At 42.8% G+C, this 20704-nt stretch overlaps 1 protein-coding gene and 1 long non-coding RNA gene across 3 annotated transcripts in view; one reads left to right on the plus strand and one right to left on the minus strand.

The window, feature by feature from the left end:
* The window catches only part of Snd1 (staphylococcal nuclease and tudor domain containing 1), a 462156-nt gene extending 442934 nt beyond the window's left edge, over positions 1-19222 (minus strand). The window contains exon 1 of one of the 2 annotated variants that reach the window (XM_008846394.3): positions 18920-19222. In XM_008846394.3, the coding sequence (XP_008844616.1) occupies positions 18920-18997 (78 nt within the window). In that variant the 5' untranslated portion in view covers positions 18998-19222. The remainder of the gene's footprint in view (positions 1-18919) is intronic. The other variant, XM_017801419.2, reaches the window with a different exon arrangement.
* Positions 19223-19441: 219 nt separating this feature from the next.
* The window catches only part of LOC115072572, a 5741-nt gene continuing 4478 nt past the window's right edge, over positions 19442-20704 (plus strand). The window contains exon 1 of the long non-coding RNA XR_003851620.1: positions 19442-19773. This is a non-coding gene — a long non-coding RNA (uncharacterized LOC115072572). The remainder of the gene's footprint in view (positions 19774-20704) is intronic.

The following is a 20704-nucleotide window of genomic DNA, read 5'->3' on the forward strand; positions in this document are numbered from 1 at the left end:
CTCTGCACAGATTTACTGCCCAAAGACTATATCCAAATACCACAGTAATAAAAAGGCATCCAAATGCCTAAACTGATAACAGTACGAGTAATATTGTTTACTTTTATCTTTAGAAATGCAACTCACAGAGAACTATAAGTAAATAGGCAAACACAATGTGGCAACCCCACATTTCCACCCCTAGATTCTAGTTGAAGTTTACGCATTACACACACACACAAATACAATGCAGCTTAAACCATCAACTTTTAGACTTTGATGCAATATAATTTGCAGCAATGAATATGTAAATATTTGTGTATACACAAATATTTACACATTCATTGTGTCTGCCAAAGGTAGATTAAGAATTCTGATGGATACGCCTTCTTTTTTACATTTTTTTATTAATTTTTGTGTGTGTGAGCATGTGTGTGTGTGTGTGTGTGTGTGTGTGTGCGCGCGCGCACGTGCCACATGTGGGGAGGGGGGCAGCAAATAGGTTCCAGGGACTCAGGCCGTCAGGCATTTGACACAAGTATTTTTACCCACTGAGCCACTCACTTGATGGTCTGAGATGTGTCTTTTGGGCACTTTCTAATGTCCAGTCTGTAATAGGAATAGTGATGGACTGGTTCAAAGATTTGGACCAGATGGACCTTCAAAGATTTGGTTTTGGTACTACTAGAAAATTTAAATCACTATAATAAGCCATTGTTGTAACATTTCAAAATACATATTCCTAGCATCTGGTATATGGAATGTATCTTGTCATCATCCTGTCCTACCATCCCTAGAATTGGAATTTCCTGATAACTTCTGTTATTTTGTAGCCCCTTTGGAAACTTCTGAGTTTATATTGAACTTACTTGTAGTAGGGATTACCTCAGAATGTAGCCAGACACCATGAAAGACCAAATGATTAAAAGTTGGAACTTTCAGCCACATCCATCAACCTGAGGGAGTAGAACTGATGAATAAGGTCCATGAATGAGTGAATGAATGAACCTAACTCATCTGGCAAGCCCTGAATTCAATCAACTGAGTGTGGCCGTGCACACCTGTAATCCTAGCACTTGGGAAGTGGAAGGTGGGTGATGTCAGGAGTTCAAGGCTATCCTTGACTAACCTAGGCTATATGAGACTCTACCTTAAAATAAGTAAGTAAATAAATAAATGTGGGAGGCTGAAAAAATGGTTAAAGTGCTTACTGTGCAAAGCACTAGGACCAGGGATCCCAACAGTCATGTAAAAAGTCAGGTGAAACACCTCTGTAACCCCACATTCTGGGGCTCTCCAGTTAGCCAATTCAGCCAAAACAATCTCCAGGGTCAGTGAGAGACCTGTCTCAATAATAAGAGCAACACAGAAGATACTAGATATTGACCTCTGGCATACACAGGTGAGCACAGTAGCAAGCACACCTGCACACTGGTGAACACATACACATACACACACACACACACACAGACACACACACACACACACACACAATTTTTTTGAGGCAAGGTCTTGCTATGCTTCCCAGGCTGGTCTCCTGGAACTTAACTCCTGGGCTGGGCTTAAGCAATCCTCCAGCCTCAGCTTGCTTGTTTGTTTTTGACAGGAAGTCACTCTATGACCCAGACTGGCCTCAATCTCACAGAGATCCACCTGCCTCTGCATCCTGAGAGTTGGGATTAAAGGTGCATACCACCATACCCAACATGTAGTGTCATCTTTAATAAACCAGTAAATGTGTTTTCTCCAGGCTCTGTGAGATGTCTTAACAAACTACTAAAAGGGAGGAGGACACTGGTTTATAGTTGGTTAGGCCAAAATATAGGTTATCACCTGGGACTTGTCATTAGTGCCAGAAGAGGAGACAGGATGCTCTCTTGTGGGACTGAGCACTGTGGCGCCTGACACTATATCCAGGAAATAATGTTAGAAATGAATTAAAATATACACTTGCTGTCTGCTGAGGAAAAAAACTGCTTGCTGTGTAGAAAATACTCAACACATCTGGTCATAGAAGGGTTCTTTGTTGAGTCTAGGAGCAGAGTATAAGGGGGGAATGTTTGGGGAGGTTTCTTTTTTCTTTCTTTCCATAGAGTACCTGGCCTCAGTCTACACTGTGGGTTTCAAATAACTGCTGAAGTTTTTCCAATCATATATATTTTGTTCCTATGTGCACTATGCTTTAGAACTAATTCCTTATGGGCGCATATGTGTAGCAAAAGTTGAGGATTTATTTCTCGTGAAATTATGTGCTGTCACTGCAAGTACAAAAAGCAATTCTCCAAGACACTTGCAAATGCAGAAAAAAAGTACTACTGTTGGGCAACTTTGACTTCTGAGCAGAGAGAAGTGAAGCAAGGTGATGAAGGATAGGAAAGCCTAGGCCCAGGGCTCCTCAGCTAACTCGATGCATACATCCAGCCCCACTTCCTTTAACTGACTTCACAATTCCAAAGTCCAGATCCAGGGAAGGAAATGGAGCAGAATTCCCAACCCAGGGCAACACAGGGATCAGCTATCCTGTTACCATGCTGGGCATCTCTAACTTCTCCCTGTCACAGCACTGCCATCATCATGTCCCTGAGAAAAACATGCCTCATAGAATACTCAATTACAATACAACAATAAAGGGAGTAGGGCCTTTGTACCATAACAGCGATCCTAAAATAGTGTAGAGAAATGAAAGTCACTGCATTTACTATTCCTTGGTATAGTAAATATATGCCTTTTTCTTAAAATATATGCACAGCAATAATGGCACTAGATTACTGGACATAATATTATGAATCATCTCTAACAAATGTCTAATGTTTATTTTGCTTTCTATACAGAGTAACAATAGAATCTGAGGGTGGAAATAAGTCAACTTGTACGCTACCTACAAAAAACATAATTTTCCCAACTTAATATCCAAGCTTGGTTGGAAACTTTCCCTATTTCAAATGCTGACAGTCAATCCTTAATGTCAAAATAAAGTACAAATTACAAATCTACCATCAACATTTCAGTCTTTTTATTGATGAATTAACATACTACCCCAGGTAGAATTCTTCCTGCTCTTGGGAAACCCCAGAAGCTGAAGTCGTAGTCATTAATACTGCTCTTTCTTTCTCACCATCTTGTTGCTGCCCCAGCCTACCCCATCTTCCATAACACACAGAGCTGCACACTTCCTCAAGAAGCAAGACAGAAGGTTATTTGCCACTATTTGGAGCCTGTCTATGATGTCTGTACTGCAAGACCTGCCCACAAGAAAGGCTATGCTTTTTTTTTTTTTTTTTTTTTGGTCTTGTTGAGACAGGGTCTCCCTGTAGCCCCAACTGCCTGGAACTTGGTATGCAGACCAGCCTGGCCTCGAACTCACAGAGATCTGCCTGCCTCTGCCTCCCAAGGGATTAAAGGCATGTGCCAACACACCTGGCTTAAAAAAAAAAAAAAAAAAGACTATGCATCTATTTTTATTAAAACACCCACTGTATGCTATCACTAAAGCCCAGCTCTACAATCCTTTTATTTTAATTTATGGAGCGGGGCATTCTAATGTATAACTTAAAATTCTTAATGGACAATCTGGAAATTCAAGTAAAAGTTTATGGATGGCTCAGATTTATAGGGTATCTTCACTATGTTTTGGCTTGTACCACCAGCCACTTTTAAAAAATCAATTTTCTGAAATCCTTTTTCTTTGACATCCTTGAGTCTTGACCTTATTGTTCTCTCTACGATGCCTTTTAGCTTCTTAAAAAGAGGTATCAATACCAGAACTCCTAAGAATTCCATGGAAACTAGCCACCCAGGCTAGCAGCCCCACACTGCCTGCCTACCATGTAACGCGAAGTTATTCCTTTAACCAGGGCTAGAATGCCTATGACTAACACAAGGGCAGGGCAACCTTAGCACAAGCTGGCCACTGCCCTACAGAAGCCCACAGGAGGTCTCAAGAGATTCTGAAAGCTCTCACCAGAGGAGTTTAATAAGATAACTTAGCTTTTAAGTAATAGAAGCAGCCACCTGGCCTCTGGGCTGTAAAAGGGCTTACCTACCAAGAGCAATAATAAAAGTAATTACTGCAGGCAGAATAATAGATCCCAGTGGGATCCCAGGACCCAGGTACTAGTCTCCTTCTAAAGACCTTACAATCTACATGGAAAACAGTATACACTATTTTTCTCATTAAGACCTGGAACAATCTCCTAATGGATAAGCAGATAAATTTTATTTGGCATCTTGATTATGTTTTGGGTTGTTGCCCAAACTAATAATGTTGTAAGACAATGAATCCTGGAACAGAATTCATGAGGTTGAAAAGTTCACTAAAATGACATCAGTGTATTGCAGGAACTAGAAATAAAAACTCAGAAGCTCCTTTCTTCTGTTTCTCTAGTACAAACTTCCAGTCACCCTGTCTTCAGAAGAACTGCCTTAACCCTGCACAGACTGCTCACCTGAGTAGTCCTCCCTGTATTTCACCAGTTTTCAGGCCTTTTATCCTACCCACTTTATCCTTTTGCCTCTGTCAAGACATCTGCCACTTTAACCATCTTCTCAGGAAAGGCATTTTTAAATAAACTCATCTAAAAATATGACATTTGACTTTTCCAACCCATTTTATTTCTAAGCCATCGATATCTAAATTCATAAGTTCCTCTTTCCACTACAAGCAAGCTACTTCTCTCCAGTTACCAGCAATCTCATGAGGCAGACAGAAAAACTCCATCAGCCAAGGCTTTAGCCAGAGTCAGACACACAGCCTGGGGTGCCAAGCCTAGACTGTTCATCTCCCATCAAAGTCTTTCTTTCAGCCACACAATTTCTCTCTCAAGTCACCCCAGTGAGACTCAGAGCCCACCTATCTGTTAACCCTGGTCTCTGGGAGCATATCACTGTATACAGTTATATATTCTTTCTCCCGATTTGACTGTTATGACTAACTCTTGCTTCACATGCACCTTATCATTCAGATCGGGCCAACAGACAATTACTGATAATTATGTCAGGACAACAGGTATGAGGCCCAGCAATCATTTGCAGACTGAGTTGGAAATCATCCTGTCTTTTTTGTTGCTGATAATGTTTTTAAGATTTATTTTTATTATTTTTCAATTATATGTGTGAGGAGGTGGGGTATATGCACATGTAGTGCAGGTATCTACCAGTTGTATCTCCTGGAGCTATAGTTACAGGAAAGTTGTGAGCTGCTCAATATGAGTGTCATGAGTGCTAGGAACCAAACTTGATCCTCTGCAAGAGTACTACGTGCTCTTAACCACTGAGCCATCTTTCTTGCCCATCATTCTGTCTTTAAATGGTACTGAGGCCAGGTACAGTTCTTATGTGCACAGAATGGATTTCTGCTGATTCACTATTTCTCTGCCCTGGGAGGGGTAGCCCTTTTTGGAAGTTGGCAACAAAGACTAAGAATCTGTAAACACATTTGAATCACTTAGCTCCCCCTAGAGACAAAGAAAATACTAAGTGCTTTACATTGTTATGAAAATCATATTCTAAATATTTTTCTTGGGAATAAGGGTCACATGGGACAGAAACAGTCCAAAGCAATCCTAAACAGACCAGTGCTTGAAGTATCACAATACCTGACTGCAAATTACACTACAGAGCTACAGTAACAAAAACTGAACATGCACAAAAACACACATGTAGACCAACGGAATAGAAGACAGAACACAGAAATAAACCCATATAATTACAGTCATGTAACTTTCAACAACAGTATCAAAGACACACATTAGAAAAAAGAGCCTCTTCAAGTAATAGTGCTGAGGAAAACTGCGTGTCCATATGTAGAAGAATGAAACTAGATGCCTATTTGTCATGTTACACAAAAATCAATTCAGCCTTTAATCTAAGACCTGAAACTTTGAAACTGCTACATAACACAGGTAAAACTCTTCAAAATATATTCACGGACAAATACTTTCTGAAGAGGACTACAACAGCACAGGAAACAATCCTGAGAAATCACTAATGGGATTACATGAAATAAATAAGCTTCTCTACAACAAAGAAAATCAACACCAGAGTGAAAAGACAGTCTATAAAATGAGAGAAAAATCTTTGTCAACTATTCATGGGACAGGGGATTCATAACTAGGATCTATAAAGTCTACAAAATTAAACACCAAGTCAGTACTCAAAAACCAGTACTAAGGTGGTGTGTCCCAAGCGGCCTGGTTCCTCCAAGGGGCAGGGCCTGCTGTGAATTGACTGTGGAGAGTTAGCCACGGAGGGAGGGGCTTTTGGGCTCCACCTTGGGACAGAAGCAGTGCGGGGGGGGGGGGGGGGGGGGGGGGGGGGGGAGGAGAGAGTGTATGTGTGTACCCTTGTGTATGCAGGTGGGCGTGCATGTGCTTGTGGGCGTGCATGTGCTTGGCCCTGGCGTCTTGTTCTTGTGAGGGGGCATTTATCGACCTAGGGCGAGGGCCCACAAGGCATGGGCCAACAGTGACTGTGGGCAGGGCACAGAAGCAATCTGGAGCTGTGGGCCACTAAGCCAGGGGGTGGAAGAGGCGCAGGGTGTTCACCTTTGTATGGAACACTGGGTGTTTGCTTTTGTAAGTTACTCTATTCCCCTTCCCCAGGATATAAACTATGAAAAATTCAGATAAAGATATGTTAGGTGGTTTGTCTAATAGCACCAGGGGCAAGGGACCCTCGAAAACTCAGGGGACAGGTGGTACAGGCAGAAGGATCAGAAATCCAAGGTCAATCTCAGCTACATGGCTAGCTGAAGGCCAGCCTGGGCTACATAGAACTGGCTCAGAACAAAAAGGGTAGGAGCTATGGTAGTTACATAGCAAGTTCCTGGTCAGCCTTGGCCGGAAGAGATCCTGTCTCAAAAACAAGAAAATTACACACACACACACACACACACACACACACACACACACACACGCACAAATCATCCAATTAATGGGCTAATGAACAGAAGAGGAAGTTCTCAGAATGAAAAACACAAATAATCAGTAAATATTTGAAAAAGTGCTTAATCTTCTTAGCCTCAAGGAAATGCAAATTAAAACTACCTAGAAATTCCAATCACCTGACAACCACGTGTGGTGGCAGAAGCCTATAAACCAGTACTAGGGTGGTACTAGCAGAAGGATCAGGAATTCAAGGTCAGCCTCAGTTACATAGCTAGTTGAAGGTCAGCCTGAGCTATATGAGACTCTGGCTCAAAATAAAAAGGGTAGGAGCACCTTGGGGGAAAAGGATCCCCTATGATTCTGCTCAAAAATGGGCCCCATGTACTGCACGCTACTGACATACCAAGCAATGCCTGCCAGTGCAATAATGGATCAACTAACATACATACAACTGACAAATTTCTAATTGGATAAGGCCCACTCTAGTGGGTGGAACATACATCAGGTGCTGTACACCAGGCCAACCCCCTGTGTCAGGGAAGGCTACAGGCCCCTGTGGGGAAGCCATTGCAAGTATACTATTTAATGAGTACAGTACACCTACTGGGGATAGCTTCTAGGCATTTGTATTTACATCTGTGTTTGTTTAGATGTGTCTACTTCCTTCCATTTGTCTTTATAGTAGGGGAAACACCACTGAGATAGATCAGCAGCCACGTCTTGAAGACAAGTGATGGGGAGGCCCAAGACCAAGAGGTCAATATCTCGCCATGATACAAGAGAGATCACCCTGCATTTGTCACACCCTCCAAGGCTCAGCGACCTTTACGGAAGAGATGGTAGAAAGTTTATAAGAGCAGGAGGAAGGGGTGGAGGGTAGCCCAAAGGCTCCTCCAAAAAGCTGGAGCTGATCCAGGGCAAGCATGGGCAATGCAGAGCACACTAGGAAAAAGGGGTGGAGCTTGGGCCATATTGAGCACAGCTGAAGCAGAGCAAGAGAAGACTGGGGGTGGGAATCAGATGGCACAATGCATTTCAAATATGGAACAATATAGAACAGGAAAAGCCTATAAGAATCCGTGTTTTTGTAAATCACCCCCTCCCAAATGTCATATAAACTATGCTAAACCAAAAAAAAAAAAAAAAAAAAAGTAGGAGCTAGAGAGAGGCAAGAGCACATAGCTGCTCTTTAGAGGACTGGGTTTGGGTTTGACTCCCAATGCTCGTATCAGACAGCTTCCATCCACCTTTGCCTCCAGCTCCAGAGGATCCAATGCCTTCTTCTGGCCTCTGTAGGCACCCACATATACACACAGATAGATATAAAAACATGAACATAAATAAAACTAAATCTTCAAAAAAAGAGAGAGAAGAAAAAGAAAACAAGAAATGCTAGTGAGGATATGGGGAAAAGGAATCCTTATCTACTTATGGTGGAAATGTAAATTTGCTCGCCGATTATGGAAATCAATATGGATGTTCTTCAAAACACTGAAAATATTACCGCTATGTGACCCAGATATACCACTCTCGATTATATACCCAAAGGTCTGTAAGTCAACATACCACACAAATATACTTGCACATTCCTTTATCATGGAGTCCTCTACAGAGAAAGCGGGTAAAGGCAAGGCCCCAAAAGAGTCCACTTGATCTATAAATACCAAGACTTTAAAAACCTGAGGTCATCAAGCAACTAAGACATAGCAGTTACTAAATCGCAGGTAATGCAGGTGTTGGCCCTGCCCTCTATAGAAGAAACAAAGAGGCTTTCAAAAAATGAAAGAGAGCTATGGGAAAGGGCTTGCCTAGCAAGCACAAAGCCCTGGGTTTGATCCCCAGCACTGCATAAATAGGCAAGGTGCAGGCAAGAAAATACTAAGTTGAAGGTCATCCTCCGCTCATACAGTTTCCATGACTAGCCTGGGATTAATAATGTATCACTGGAATGTATCTCAGTGGTAGAGTGCCTGCCTACTATGCCTTGAGTTCAAGCTCCAGCATCACCAAGGGTTAAAAACTGAGGAAATAAAATAGAGAATGAAATAAATAGGTACTGAGACATTAAGCTGTATTTTGCCCAACATTTTTATCTATGATGATATTTGTGGCCTAACCTGTTTGAGGCTCTGAATTTGATCCCTACCATTATAATTTTTTAAAAAAGAAAGAAAATTTGCCAAGGTAAAACTGTTGAGAATTGTGAAATACCAATAACACATTTAGAAAAATGGGTGAGTAAATTATAATACATCCAAACTGTGGGATACCATTCAACCATCTTAAAAGCCAGACATGGGATGTGATTCCATTTCTGTTTCTTTTTAAAGAAGAAAAGGAAGGCCGGGCATGGTGGTGCACGCCTTTAATCCCAGCACTTGGGAGGCAGAAGCAGGTGGATTTCTGTGAGTTCAAGGCCAGCCTGGTCTACACAGTGAGTTCCAGGACAGCTGGGGCTACAGGGAGACTCTGTCTCAAAATGACCAAAAAAAAAAAGAAAAGGAAAAAAAGAGCATATATATCTGCATGAAAAATTTTGGAAGCAAACAGTTGCTCGAATGGTAGAAAACTGAAGGCTTCGGAGAGGAGAGATTTTTTGTATTTAACTTTACAAATTTTCTCTATTGTTTTAAGAACAAGTCTAGAACTGAAATACTAATTATTACTTTTAATGAATGACATCCACCTGAATATGAATATCTCGATGGAATTCCAGGATAAAATCGAAAACACTGGGCCACAATGAGGAAAGGCCACCAAGGGAACTTCAAATGTGACCCTAGTCAGAAAGACTTTATAAATCTAACAAATATTTTTTAAAAAATCTCCACGTTAGACAAGCTGGAATAATAAAAAGTAAGTAAAGAATAAGACCACTATGTAGAGTATTTGTGGTTTTACCACTGCTGCTAGGAATAGGGCTTGTAAATGACAAACAGGATAAGTCTAAATATGCATAAGCAAAAGGTCCAAATATCAGACTTTCAGATTTCGAGAACAGAAAGTGAGGAGCTTAAAGTCTTCATACTTATAAATGGCACTAAAAACTTCCGTAGCAATAGTGTGCCAGGTTACTGGTGCCAAATTATAGGAAGATTTTGGGAATCTATGCAAATACAAGGAAAAGTGGCAGATGAGTGTTAAAATGAGCATATGGTCTAAATCGGGCAAATAAAACAACTTCTCAGCTGTCAGTTATGACCCAGGAAAAGGATCTCACTGTAAATGGACCCCAAGGACACCAGCCCAATATTGAACTACAGATTAAAGCAATGCAAAATGTCTGGGGAGGCTTCAAAATAAACGCCAAGAAAATCCACTATCCTCCCTCATAAATTCTGGCATACTCACCCCCCAAACACTTCATTTATCAAGTACCCTGCCCTTTGACTACACACAGTGCAGGAGTTAAGCAAACCAGTGAGTCCCAAATGTCAGTTCCAGCCCCATTCCAAACCGAGTTTCTGAGAATCACACAGGAATGGCTTTTCTAAAAGCACAGATTCCCAGGTCACTCCAGATGATAATTCAATGTCTCTGGAAGGTCTTCCAGGTAGTTCCCATGCATAAACCTACTCCCAGAAAGGATTTAAGGTTTTCTGTTTAAAAACAAAAGCTCAAATTGGGCAAGGTGGCATTTCCCTATAATCACAATACTCAGAAGGCTGAGACAGGAGGATTTTGAGTTCCAGGCCAGCCAGGACTAGGGTGAGAATAAAACAAACTGAAAAGAAAAGAAACCATGAGAGGAAGTACCAAGAATAGATTAAGGTGCTTGGGAACACAGCTCAGGGGGAGACCAGCTTATGTAAGACTCTGAGTTCAATCCAAGCATGAGAAAAAAAAATAGATTTTTTTTTTTCCTATACATAAAATGAAAGTGGGAAAATTTCTAGAAAAATAAGAGCTGACCTCCAAGTATGAAGAGTCCCTCAATTAAAAGCTGGACAAAAGCAGACTCTCTCAGGAACTTAAGTTGCTTCCTCATCCTGACTTCTCAGATCAAGGCCCGCTGCTCTGGGAAAATGGGACAGCATTCTGAAGCAGACATGAGACTGAATGGACGAAACTATCTACATCATGTTCCTCTGTATCTTAAGCAACCACTCACAACAGTTTATCCTGATTACTGAAAAGAAGTTTCCCTCACTTTTGTGCTTTTATGGGGTTTTTGTTTGGGGGGTGGGGGTTGCTGTTGTTGAGACATGGTCTTACTTTATAGCTGTGGCTACCCTGGCTATGTAGACCAGGCTAGCCTCCAACTCAGAGATCCACTTGCCTCTGCCTCCCAAGTGCTGGATTAAAGGTGTATGCCACCGTACCTGGCCCTCCCTCACTTCTATCCAACCTCCACCAACTCTACCTTCTAATCATTAATCAATCTTCTCTAAAAAATTTTTAATAAGAAGGCGGTGGGGGTAAGAAGTACTGGAGAGGGAGAGATGGCTCAACAGTTTAGAGCAGTGGCTGTTCTTCAAGAAGACCCAGGTTGGAATCCTAGCACTTACATGGTGGCTAACAACCATCCATAACTCCAGTTCCGGAGGATCTGACACTGTCTTCTGTCCTCCACAGGCACTGCACGACACAGGTACACTTACACACATGCAGGCATAACACTCATAAAGTAAAAATAAATAGATAAATAAAAAAAGAAAGTAGTGGAAACAGAAAACACGCTTCATGTGGGATAAGCACAGTCAAGCCTGCCATAAGGTATGTGATTTCTCAGCTTTGTTTCAGCATGCCTAAAATCACAGTCTTATGGGACTAAAAGATGCATAGAGTCAATGAATCAAGCCACTACACTTTAGATAAGTTGAGCTGGAAGTGGAGTATCTTACCCCACACATCACCCAGATGGAGAACAGCAGCATCCAGGCCAAAACTTTTGTCTCCAGACTCCTACAACAAGTTCCGCCACTCTGCTTCCCAGGGACAATATTAATAAATTAGATTTATTAACTCTAAGCAGATTCTCCAAATCTCCTCATTCCTCTATTACATATGAGCCTGGTGCGTTACATGACCATCCAAAACAGATCACTTCCTACACTAAGAAAATTTAAAATCTGTTTTAACAGAGAAAATGGTGCTTTAAGTCACTCATCATCAAGTATATAATCAACTGTATAAAGGTGCCAGTCACATTTGCATTTATCAAATCTCAGCACATCTCAAAAATTGCACCTGAGGGCTGGCAAGATGGCTCAGCACCTGCTGCCAAGCCTGATGACCTGAGTTTAATACTGGGACCCATATGGTAGAAAGAGAGAACCAAGTCCTGAAGCTGTCCTCTGACCTCCACACATGCAGCATATCATGTGCATGTATACATACACATACATACATACACACACACACACACACACAAATTTTTTTTATTTTAATGGCACCTGAAAATGACACCAAAATGTTCATTAACTGTCTCATAAGTTGTTTAGTTTCCTAATTTAAAAAAAAAAAAAGCCAACTGAGGGGCTGGAGAGATGGTTCAGCAGTTAAGAGCACTGACTGCTCTTGCAGAGGACCTGGGTTCGATTCCCAGCACCCACATGGTGGCTACAAACCAATTAAACCATGGTGGCTATTAACTCCAATTCCAGGGGAATCTGAAGCCCTCTTCTGACCTCAGCGACATTGCACGACACAGGTGCACTCACATAAATGCAGGCAATACACTCACACACATAAAATAAAAATAAATAAAATATTTTTTTAAAAAGCCAACTGAAACTACTGTTCATTTTTCCTTAACCATTAGAGCTAAGTGAGAAAAACACAACATTAATTTATCATGTTAAGTCTCATTGAAAGTAAGTGGAGTACCACAACACTCCATCTGCATCAAATGCTCACAACCCGTGATCCTGTGATTCTGCATCAGTTTCTGCTTTAAAAACGAAAAGCATATGTCAGTCTCCCATGACAGGAAGTAGCAATAGAAACTGGGTGTGTGCCTATCTCCAGCAAGAAGAGGAAAAGCTGCGTTAAGTCCAGTAAAGGTTGAGGCCCTAGCAGGGCACGGTGCCACAAGCCCGCAATTTTAGCACCCAGGAGCATGATGCAAAGACTTGTCCCTCAAAGACAAAAAAAAAAAAAAAAATCAAGTGATGGAGCTGGAGAGATAGCTCAGCTCTTAAGAGCACTGACTCTTGCAGAGGAAACTGCCTATCATACTTAGTTATGCTCTTAGAGAAATGAAACAATTCCAAGGACCAGACCCCAACTCTCTACTGTGGCCTTGTCACCTTGAGAACTAGTACATGCTGAGTCCATGGTAAGTATACAACAGAACACAGAACTTTCCTATCTGAATTCAAAACTCAGGCCAATTTTCTCTTTTGAACCTACAACTGGAAACTAAAAAAAACAAAAAAATAAAAATCTCTCATTCCCTGCAGTTCACACTCCAAGTAACTGGCATGGGGACTTCATTAAGACATTTACCCAGTTATCATCAGCACTGGCCACTGGCCTCCAAAGTCCCTACCCATGCTGATGAGCCCAGCTGTGCTTGAGCTAGCTCCCTACAGACCCTGAGTTTGGGCTCTGAAGCATGCTACTTTGCTCTTCACTAACACTAATAGCTGAAGCTTGTTAGGTTAAAAAGAGACCCAGAACAGCATTAAACTCCATGAAAACCAAATAAACACTGACAGTTCCAGACACTAGTTAACTCTTGTTGAACCTGCTTAGAATATAAACAATTACAGACACAGTTTAATTCTCACTGAGTCTGCTTTGGCATTTATTTTTTCATCCACATATCCTTCATTGGAAGATAATGATTTGGGAATACAGAGGACCAGTTCATAGAAGTCAAAAAACGTTATTCTTGGTGCTGTAAGAAATAAACACATAACTAAGAGCAAGAATTTTTTTTTCTCAGCCTCCCAATCCTTTCACTTATTCAGTGTACTGAATGCCAGTTACTGATCTCCGCAGGACACCATAGCAATGACTACCTCTCCTGTCCCTCTTTTTGTCAACCTTAAACACATGTTACATAATAACTCGTATACCATTTGTGTGGGATGCTGAACTTGAAGTCATAGAAAAGCGACTATAGAAACACTGGAGAATAGTGCTCAGTGGAAGCCCATGGGCTTTGCACTTGCTGCTCCCTCTGCTGGGGACACTTCCCTTGTGGCTCTTGGATGGCCACCAATCTCAGTGTAAATGCTATCTGAGAAAATTCCTTCCTAAACACACTATTTAAAGGTATCAGCCCCTCCCTCACTCCCAGCCACCCTGTCTTGATCCACTATGTGAATCTATTACCTTATATGTACTACCAAAGGTATTCTCTTCTGTACTGACTCCTCCATGAGCCTTAAGGCAGGAACCCAATGCCCAGATAGTTTGCCAGGCAGCAGACAATCAATAAATATTTGTTCAATAGAAAAGGAAATAGCAGAAAGTCAGGCATGGTGGCAGAAGTCTGTAATCCAAACTCTCAGGAAGCAAAGGCAGGAGGACTGCCTCAAGTTGGAGGCCGGCCTGGTCTCCATTCTGTTCCCAGAGCAGCCAGGACTTCACAGTGAGACCATCTCAAAAAAAGAAAAGATTATTTCTTATTCTAGTTCATCAGTTACATGGAAGCACTACTGTAGCATAATTAGAGCCAGATGGATGTTTCTTGTTCACCAAAAAAATCTCGGAAAGTGTTTAAGATACAGTAATAACTTAGTGTTCCTTTACTTGCTATCTTGATTGAAGGCTACCATGCATAACTGCTTGGGAAATGAGCATGGGAAATAAGCAATTTTAAACCCACAGGGAAAAGTCTTTTATCTTATTCTACTTCTTTGCACATAACCCCTCTAAAATATTGTTTTTCCACTATCTTATCAACAACAGTATTTTAAGTAGCTCAGGAACAGTTGTTTTTGTTTGTCCTTGCATAAGATAAATGCCCGCAGAAAGAAGCAAGTCAAAAGCTTGGTGAAGTAGTGCATGCTTATAATCCCAGCATTTGGAAGGTGGAGGCAGAAAGACTTGAAGTTCAGGGTTATCCTCAGCTGCATAGCATAGGAGTTTGAGGAAAACCTGGACTACATGAGACTGTCAAAAAAAAAGGAAAACAACCAATCAAGTCAACAAACTCTATCCCCACTCAAATCACAAAAGCCACATACTTCTTTAAGAGTTCAGAAACTTCAAATATATTTAGTTATAATGACTGAATTATAGGAAGCATTTCCTGCAGGCTAAGCTCTCAAGAAATTTCCACGAAGCTACTCAGGAGGAAGTCTACATTTTGCTTTACAACTAACTGGCAGCATGAATCAATCCTAAGGAAGGAGCCTGGTCACTCAGCCCTTGAGGTGTCCCTTTGCCTTAGTCAACAGTGAGAACCAGAGTTTTTATATAAAACCACGAAGACTGACGAAGGGTCCTTTCCCCTTATGAGGGGTGGCTGTGGAATAATGTGAACTGATGTGGACTTGTCCTCCCTTCAACCTTCCAAACTCCCATGCCACTTCCATGGCTACTTGTAATAAGCACAAAAGAGAAGAAGGTGCTCAATCCATCCTGCAGTTGCGAAACCACATGTGTTCCAGCCTAAAGAGATAGGCAAGCATACCAAGTTAAAGGGAAGAGATACGCAAGCTTACCAAGTTAAAGAGAAAAGTCAGAGAACGCTCTCTCCCTCAAATAGAAAGTAAAGGAGGTCAGTAAAACCAGAGAAGACAGACTTCTCTAAGTAGCTGCTAAATGAAGGGACTGAACCTCACCTCTTTAATACCTGCTCACAAAATTCTGTGGCAGCTGAAGAATGTCTGGCAAACTAGTCAAAGAAACCCAAAATTGGAATCTTGCAGGGTTTTCAAGAAATCAGATTTGATTTGACAAAGACATTTGCTTAGCCAAGTTGTATTCTGCATGCCCACACACTCAGAAAACATAAATCCATGTTCATTTTCCCCTTAACCTCAGTTTTTTTAGTAGCAACAGTTCCAAAATGGTGTGTCAACTCACTGGCTACTTCCTCCTTAAACACACTTGAGAACCAACTCTGTCCCTCACCTCCAATCTTGATAGAAAACACAGCCACTGCCATCACTGTCATTTTGTAACTGCCAGTCAAAGAGGTTTTTTACAACTTGGTTCTCAAGTTCTTTCTTCAATCTTAAAAAAAATGAACACAAGACAATGCAGTGTTAGGGTGAGGCAGAGACCAGAAGAAATATACCTTCCATGGCCCTCTTGTTTTTGAAAAAAAAGGGAAACTATTCCTTCTCAACACAATAAACCTCCACTTTCAAGCATTTTTGACTCTCGGCTGAGCCCAAGTCCACAGGAACCAGAATGTTCCAGCAAAAAGCACACCTTTGCTTAGTCAGTGTTCCAATTTCTGTACTCTCCCAAAAGGCAAAAAAAGCAGCAGCATCTATTTTCCTATTTATCAACCTGTTTATTTCCTCCCTTTCCTGTTACAAAGCTCTATCTTCTTTCGAAGATTCTTTCAAAGCAGTTCCTCGTACCACTGGAAACGATTACTCTCCAGGAAAATACAACTTTACTTCACAGAAGAGCTTCACACAGAGCAATTTGCTACTGGTCGATTTTTCATTCCAGTCAAGGCTTCTAAACCTGGCACAAATCTGCCTGTAGCTCCCTCCTCTAACCGCTGTCTGTAACTCACCCACTCACCCCCTGCAGTGAGGCCAGAGAATGCAGTGCTCCATACATAGTACCGACTGCTCAAATCACTGAATTTTAAGTGCCACACAACAAACACTCCTATGCACACAGCAACCATAAGCACCAAATGAAGTCACTTGCTGCAACAGCAGCTCCAGGACAAATCATGGAATAGCATCTAATCTTTTCTCAACTCGACAACAGTCAGCTTCACTTTCCTATAATTTGTGGTCATGCATCACTGGCCCCACCCTTCATGTCAGAAAGTAATACCCTGGAGTCCTGAAGTCAGAGGCCTCACAGCATGGTTTAGACTAGCTTTGTGCTATGGCAGACAAATCTGGATTCAAGTTTAAGCATGGCCTCTTATTACCAATAAAAAGATTTTTTAAAGTACCTGTCAGAGTAGGCTAGTCTGTCTAAACGTCAGAACAGACATCTGCTTGCTAGGTAATATAAATGATACTATGGAGAGGTAACTCAGCTGAAGACGTGAATATAAGTGACTTTTGTTAGTATCCACGCAGGTAGTTAATCTGTGAGCAGGCACCATCACCTTAGAGAATCCAAGCACCCTGGAAGATTCCAGCATTGCTGAAAGCAAACATAGGTTCAGCTCCTTCTACTTCCATCCCACCACAGAGGAGCCTTTAAGAAAAAGTCAAGCCTTAGCAAAGGAGCTCAAAAATCCACCGCAGGCCACCACACCCACACCAAAAGGCTAAGTGACACTTTGATCCAAAAATGAGAAGTACAAAATGAAAAAGTTAATCAAAGAGGCACTTCAGAAAATCCTTTCAATATTTCAGAGAGACTATACGGACACTGCAAGTTCCATTTTCATTCTCATGAATTCTGACTGTCCGATATAAACAGGAAAGGCAGTACTGAATATCCCAAGAGTCTCAGCTGGTAGCTAAAAAGTGAAGACATGAGCAATATAGGAATCTTGAAATTGAATTTATACACATACAAGCTACAGAGTATTTGTGTGCGTGTGTGTGTGTGTTGCATATGTGCATGTACACACACACACACAGGAGTACACAAGGGTTCATGTACCTATGTACCCTTGTAGAGGCCAGAGAAGGGCATTAGGTATCTTCGTCTATTGCGCTCCACCTTACTCCCTTGAGACAGGGTTTCTCACCGACAGTGAAGCTCAGAATTTCAGCTAAGCTGGCTGGCTGACAAGCTCCCAGGGGCCACTTGTCTACACCCCTCACCCTCAACAGTGAGGTTACAGGCATTTGCATAGGCATACCCAGATTTTATGTGGGTGATGGAGATTTTAACTCAGGTCCTCATGCTTGCACAACAAGAACTCTTTCTTACTGACCATCTCTCCAGTCCCTCGGCAGAATACCTTAATCCTATGAAACACAACAGGACAGCAAAACTGAATGTTTTTAAAACTGGCACTCCGGGAGAAAATATAAAAGATATTTGCCACTCTACAGGAAAAAGTCAGAGTTTCAGTCTGGAAAGAAATCTCAAAGACTATGGTCATGGCAATCAGAAAATCTGGTGCCAACCAGAAATATCAGAATCAAAGATTTGGGAGGGCTAAGGGAAAGCTGAAGGGATAAAACATATTTCTACTACAAAGTTATCATGAATGTGGATGTGACTGAATCCAAAATTCAAGAATGAAGAAAGTGAAGGAATATAAAATTGGGCAGGATCTATACTGCTAAAAGAGCCCTACTCTGGGAATCAGAATACTTGGGCCCCCATTCTGGCTCCAATCCAAACCACCATGTGCCCTTAGGCAAGTCACCAGCATTCTTTTAAACAGCCTCCTTATCTTTAGGAGGTGAGGAAATTCTAATTATCATAAGATTTCGGCAGCCTTAAAAATTTAAGTCAAAAGTACACAAAGATCAGGAGCTTTCTGGCCTACCAACAACAGAAGAGGAAAGATTAAAAAAAAGGGCCAGGGAGTGAGAAAACTTTAAGCGACTACGAGTCCGTGGAAAAAGAAAAGCCTCATGACAGCCAAGAACTCCTAGGATTCCAGGAAAAAGATGTCAGGATCTCACAAAACTGCAAACTGCTGGGCATATGTCAAAACGGACACAAAGGGGGGATGGGAGAAACTACCCACGAACTATCTCCGTTCATGAATCAGTAATAGACCTGCGTCTGGTAAACAGGGGCTGCGAAAGCCACGACCATGAAAATCACTGTGACTGACCCACGACAGGGTGTCTGGGAAGCAAAGGGCAACGGGAGTTCGTCTGGGGTTCAGTCTAATGAGGATTCGGAGGGTGGGTGCAAAGTGAGGCAGGGGCAGAGGAAAGGCGATCTGAGACCGTGCGGGCAGACGGGAGCAGAAGAGGAGTCCACGCCTGACTCCCGCTGCAAGGCGACAGAGGGGTCGTGGTCCGGGGCCCCACTCTCACCATCTTGACGATGCCCCGCTGCACGGTGGGGACCGCGGGTCCCCCGGAGGAGCCGCCGCTCTGCGCGGAGGAGGCCATGTGTGGAGCTAGAAAGGCAGAGGGGGGGGCGGCCGGCCGGACTGGAGGTGTCAGTATGGGTGCCGACGCTGGTAGGAGGTCGCCGCGACGAGGGGCAGAGGGGCAGGCTACCGGCTGGACACGGACGCGCCAGGCGCACACTGGAGCACCAGAGGGACAGGGAGCAAAAGAGGAGACGCGATCTCCGCCGCCGCCACACGTTCTACTCGCCGCGCAAGCGTGCCAGAGCGCCACCGCCCCCCGGCCAATTAGCGCCCAGAACCCGCCCGACCTCAAGCCAATAGGCACCCAGCTTGCGAAGCCCCGCCCTTTGGTCCCAAACCGGGTGGGGCGCTCCAGGAAGCGCTGGAAGAGCTGATTTGTGGTGACCGGCCGAGTACGGGGCGGGACTTCCGGGGCAGTCTGAGTAGGTGGTGTCGGGAGGTGTAGTGGGAAGGAAAGGACACGTCAGCATCTGGCGGTGGGGCGCGGGGCGCCATGGGAGTCCCGAAGGCGGGGCGGCCTCGCCCTCCCGTCTGGTCCCGTCCCCGCCCCGGCCCCTCTGGAAGCGCACGTGGACGCCAAGGTTCCGGGTGGACACTCAGCAGCCGGGAAGCCGGGGCTGGGGTCGTGGAGAAATCTCAGTGTAGGCTGCACTCCGACTTCCGACCATTCGCTTCAGCAGAGTACAGAACTTTGGAAAGTCGCAGCCATTGTGCAACCTGCTGATGTGGGCCTTGACCCGTCGTGGCCTTGGGACTCCCTGCCGTCCTGCGTATCACCGGGATCTAGTGCTTGTGAGTTCCACTAGTGTTTATTGATGGAAGGAGTAAGTGTCTCTTAGAGGAATGACTCGCCCTGTTCACCGAGGAGAACGGCCTCGTTCTTTGGCTTCCCTACTGTTCCAACTGAGGTTGGGAAAAGCCTTGCTATGTATGCTCCCTTGTCTGGGAGGAGGCAGGCAGCACTTGACCCCTCTCCTAGCCCCACCTATTTAAGTCAGAAGATCACGATGGGACAAGGAAAGCCGGGGCCTACATATATTTAAGAGGGTGTTTAAGGAGAATTTGTGCTCTTGGAGTGCCTAGAGCACAGGTCGTTAGGTCTGTAGTGTCATTTAATTTAACACGGAAGACTGTTCATTTAACACTGAAGACACTACTTCCACTACAGCTCTTTTAAGAAGTTGTTTACTTTTTCACCCACGGGTCACATCTGGATCAAGTTTCTGGGTCAGCATCTTCCTATATCTCCAAAGCCCCTTCCATACGATGAATTCACCCTGTTCAAAAAAAAAAAGAAATCAAAAAGATGACTGGATATTTATTCCATAGGATTTACACCATCAGTATTGATGATGAGGGCTTATCCAATACCCTGTTCTCAGCTCCACGAGCTAATTCATAGTGAATTTGACTTTTTCACCAGTTCAGCCACTCTCTCCAGAACATTTGAAGCATTATACATTTATAGCTGAAATTTTATATCCAAATGCTTCATTTTCTGATCACAATTGCTTTCTCATCCAGTTTTCTTTTTCCTTGTATTAATTTTCTATTTCTGCATAACCATCGATCCTAGTAGTAATAATGACCAAAATTTACTGAGCACTAAACATACAAACAAAATACATTGCCTGCTAACAGCTTTTCCCTACATTACATACTTTATAAAATAGATATATGATCTGTTTCTTCAAAGAAGGGTACAATTTTTTTTTTTTTTTTT

This window comes from Nannospalax galili, unplaced genomic scaffold (genome assembly GCF_000622305.1).
Source record: "Nannospalax galili isolate Female #2095 unplaced genomic scaffold, S.galili_v1.0 scaffold660, whole genome shotgun sequence".
Classification (NCBI taxonomy): Eukaryota; Metazoa; Chordata; class Mammalia; order Rodentia; family Spalacidae; genus Nannospalax; species Nannospalax galili.